General features: G+C 42.9%; 1 protein-coding gene across 1 annotated transcript in view; it reads left to right on the top strand.

The window, feature by feature from the left end:
* TRIM58 (tripartite motif containing 58) overlaps positions 1 to 1,666 on the top strand; it is a gene marked incomplete at its 5' end in the record, with an annotated part of 7,196 nt that extends 5,530 nt beyond the window's left edge. Inside the window, 2 exon segments of the mRNA XM_008594255.1 lie at positions 828 to 988; positions 990 to 1,666. Coding sequence (XP_008592477.1) covers positions 828 to 988; positions 990 to 1,445 — 617 coding nt within the window.
* Between the last annotated feature and the right edge of the window lie 540 nt (positions 1,667 to 2,206).

The raw sequence follows: 2,206 nt of genomic DNA, 5'->3' as shown, positions 1-2,206 counted from the left end.
GTCTGAACTTCTTTGAAGGGTCTGGGGAAGAGTCTACTTCCAGGTTTATTCAGGTCATTGTCGTAATGTAGTTCCTTGCAATTGCTGGACTGCAATCCCTATTTTCCTGCTGTTGGTTGGAGGCCACTCTCAGCTCTAAAGATCACCTGCCTTTCTCCTCATGTGACCCTTCATTTTCAAAGCTGGCAGTGATATATCAAATCCAAATCTCTCTGATTTTCCTCTCTACCACCAACCCAATAGCTAGAGAAAACTTTTTGATTTTAAAAGGTCATGAAATTAAATTAGACCCACCCAGATAATTTCTCTCTTGTGATACAAGGTAACGTATCATGACGGCAACACTAAGGTGTACGAGTCATGGGGTCCACTTTAAAGTTCTGCCAATCACAATAATATAACTTTGAAAGCAGTGGATTTGGTTTTAATAAAATTTTCCTTTAGGTTTTGAGAAAAAATTCCTCAAGGAGTTTATAAATTTTATGTTAAATGCATAAGATCCTCCTAAGTGCACCTAAATGCTTTTGATGTAAAAGAAAGGAATCTAAATGATTATGCATTTGGCTTGTCATGGCATCAATGGTACGTTTTTTATTGGGATTGATCATGACTTCTGGATTTTGCAGAGGTAACAGTAGAATGCATTAGACAGTAACGGCCAATATGCTGAAGGACCTACAAGGTTCTGAAATACTTATTAGTTTTCTCTAGGAGTTATTAGAGAGAGAAGAATGAGGAACTGGATGACTTTTCTCCTCAGTGACTATTCCTAAGTTTTTACCAGTCCTTTCTGTCCTTTTACATGTCCCACAAAATTCTTTCCACAGTTGATGTAAAGCTGGATCCTGCCACGGCCCATCCCAGCCTTCTCTTGACCGCTGACCTGCGCAGTGTGCAGGATGGGGAACTGTGGAGGGACGTCCCCAACAACCCCGAGCGATTTGACACATGGCCCTGTATCCTGGGACTGCAGACCTTCTCGTCAGGACCTGGGATTGCAGACCTTCTCGTCAGGGAGGCATTACTGGGAGGTTGTGGTGGGAGAAAGATCAGAGTGGGGTTTAGGCATCTGTCAAGACACAGTGCCAAGAAAGGGGGACACCACCCCGTCTCCTGAGAACGGGGTCTGGGCCATGTGGCTGCTGAAAGGGAATGAGTACATGGTCCTGGCCTCCCCGTCGGTGCCTCTCCTCCCACTGGAACGGCCTCACTGCATCGGGATCTTCTTGGACTATGAGGCCGGGGAAATCTCATTTTACAACGTCACAAACGGGTCTTACATCTATACATTTCACCAGCTGTTCTCTGGTATCCTCCGGCCTTATTTTTTCATCTGTGACACAATTCCTCTTAATTTGCCACCTGTGACAGAAGCAGAATCAGGAAATTGTGCATCCAGGGGTCATCCTGACCCTGCTTCTAATGTGAGAGATGGTCATTCCTAAAATTCTCTTCCCAAGATACGTTCCTAGCCTGACAGAGGGTCCTGGAGGGGAGTGGAGGATTCACATGCTGTTTCCACACATGTTCCCATTGAGGTCAGCACTTTATTCCTTGTGGCTGTGGAAATGTTCCCATAGGGACAAAAGAGAAAAGATAAAATAGAAATGGAAGAATCTCATCAAATTCTGTTTCCAAATACACTTTTTTTTTTCCTTTTTGTCTCTTTTCGTAACCGGTAATGGGATCGCAACCCTCGGTGTCGCGCCCCGGTCCGGTCTCTATATGGGATCCGAACCCTCGGCGGGAGTGCCGCTGTGCTCCCAAGTGCCGCACTCAACCGAGTGCGCCACCGGGCCGGCCCATCCATACACTTTCTTGATAGGTCTCTTTAAATTAATGACCTTGTATTAAGCAAATATGTCTATACATTCACTATAATTCTTCATTCTTTTGAATATCTTTTCATTCCAAACCTTCCATATATTGACAGTTAAAAATGGCAGTTCTGAAGTTGATTCAAAACAGTCTGATACATTCAAGTGTCAGATCCATAATTCCATTTCTCCTCCTCTTTTTCTTCTCTTCTGCTTTTTCTCTTTTTGTCTCTCTGTCTCTGTCTCTTTCTCATTTATTTTTTTTTTGCTATATACCTCTTATTGTTTAACCTCATTTCCTTCTAGATTAATATGTTCAGAACCATTCCTATATACACTCATGTTTCCTATTACTCGATTCAATTACATTCTAAATTCTCTTTATTTTG

The sequence above is a fragment of the Galeopterus variegatus genome, unplaced genomic scaffold, assembly GCF_000696425.1.
Source record: "Galeopterus variegatus unplaced genomic scaffold, G_variegatus-3.0.2 Scaffold10470, whole genome shotgun sequence".
NCBI classification, from domain to species: Eukaryota; Metazoa; Chordata; class Mammalia; order Dermoptera; family Cynocephalidae; genus Galeopterus; species Galeopterus variegatus.
The sequence above is the reverse complement of the archived record's forward strand: the minus strand, read 5'-3'. Positions and strand labels throughout refer to the sequence as shown.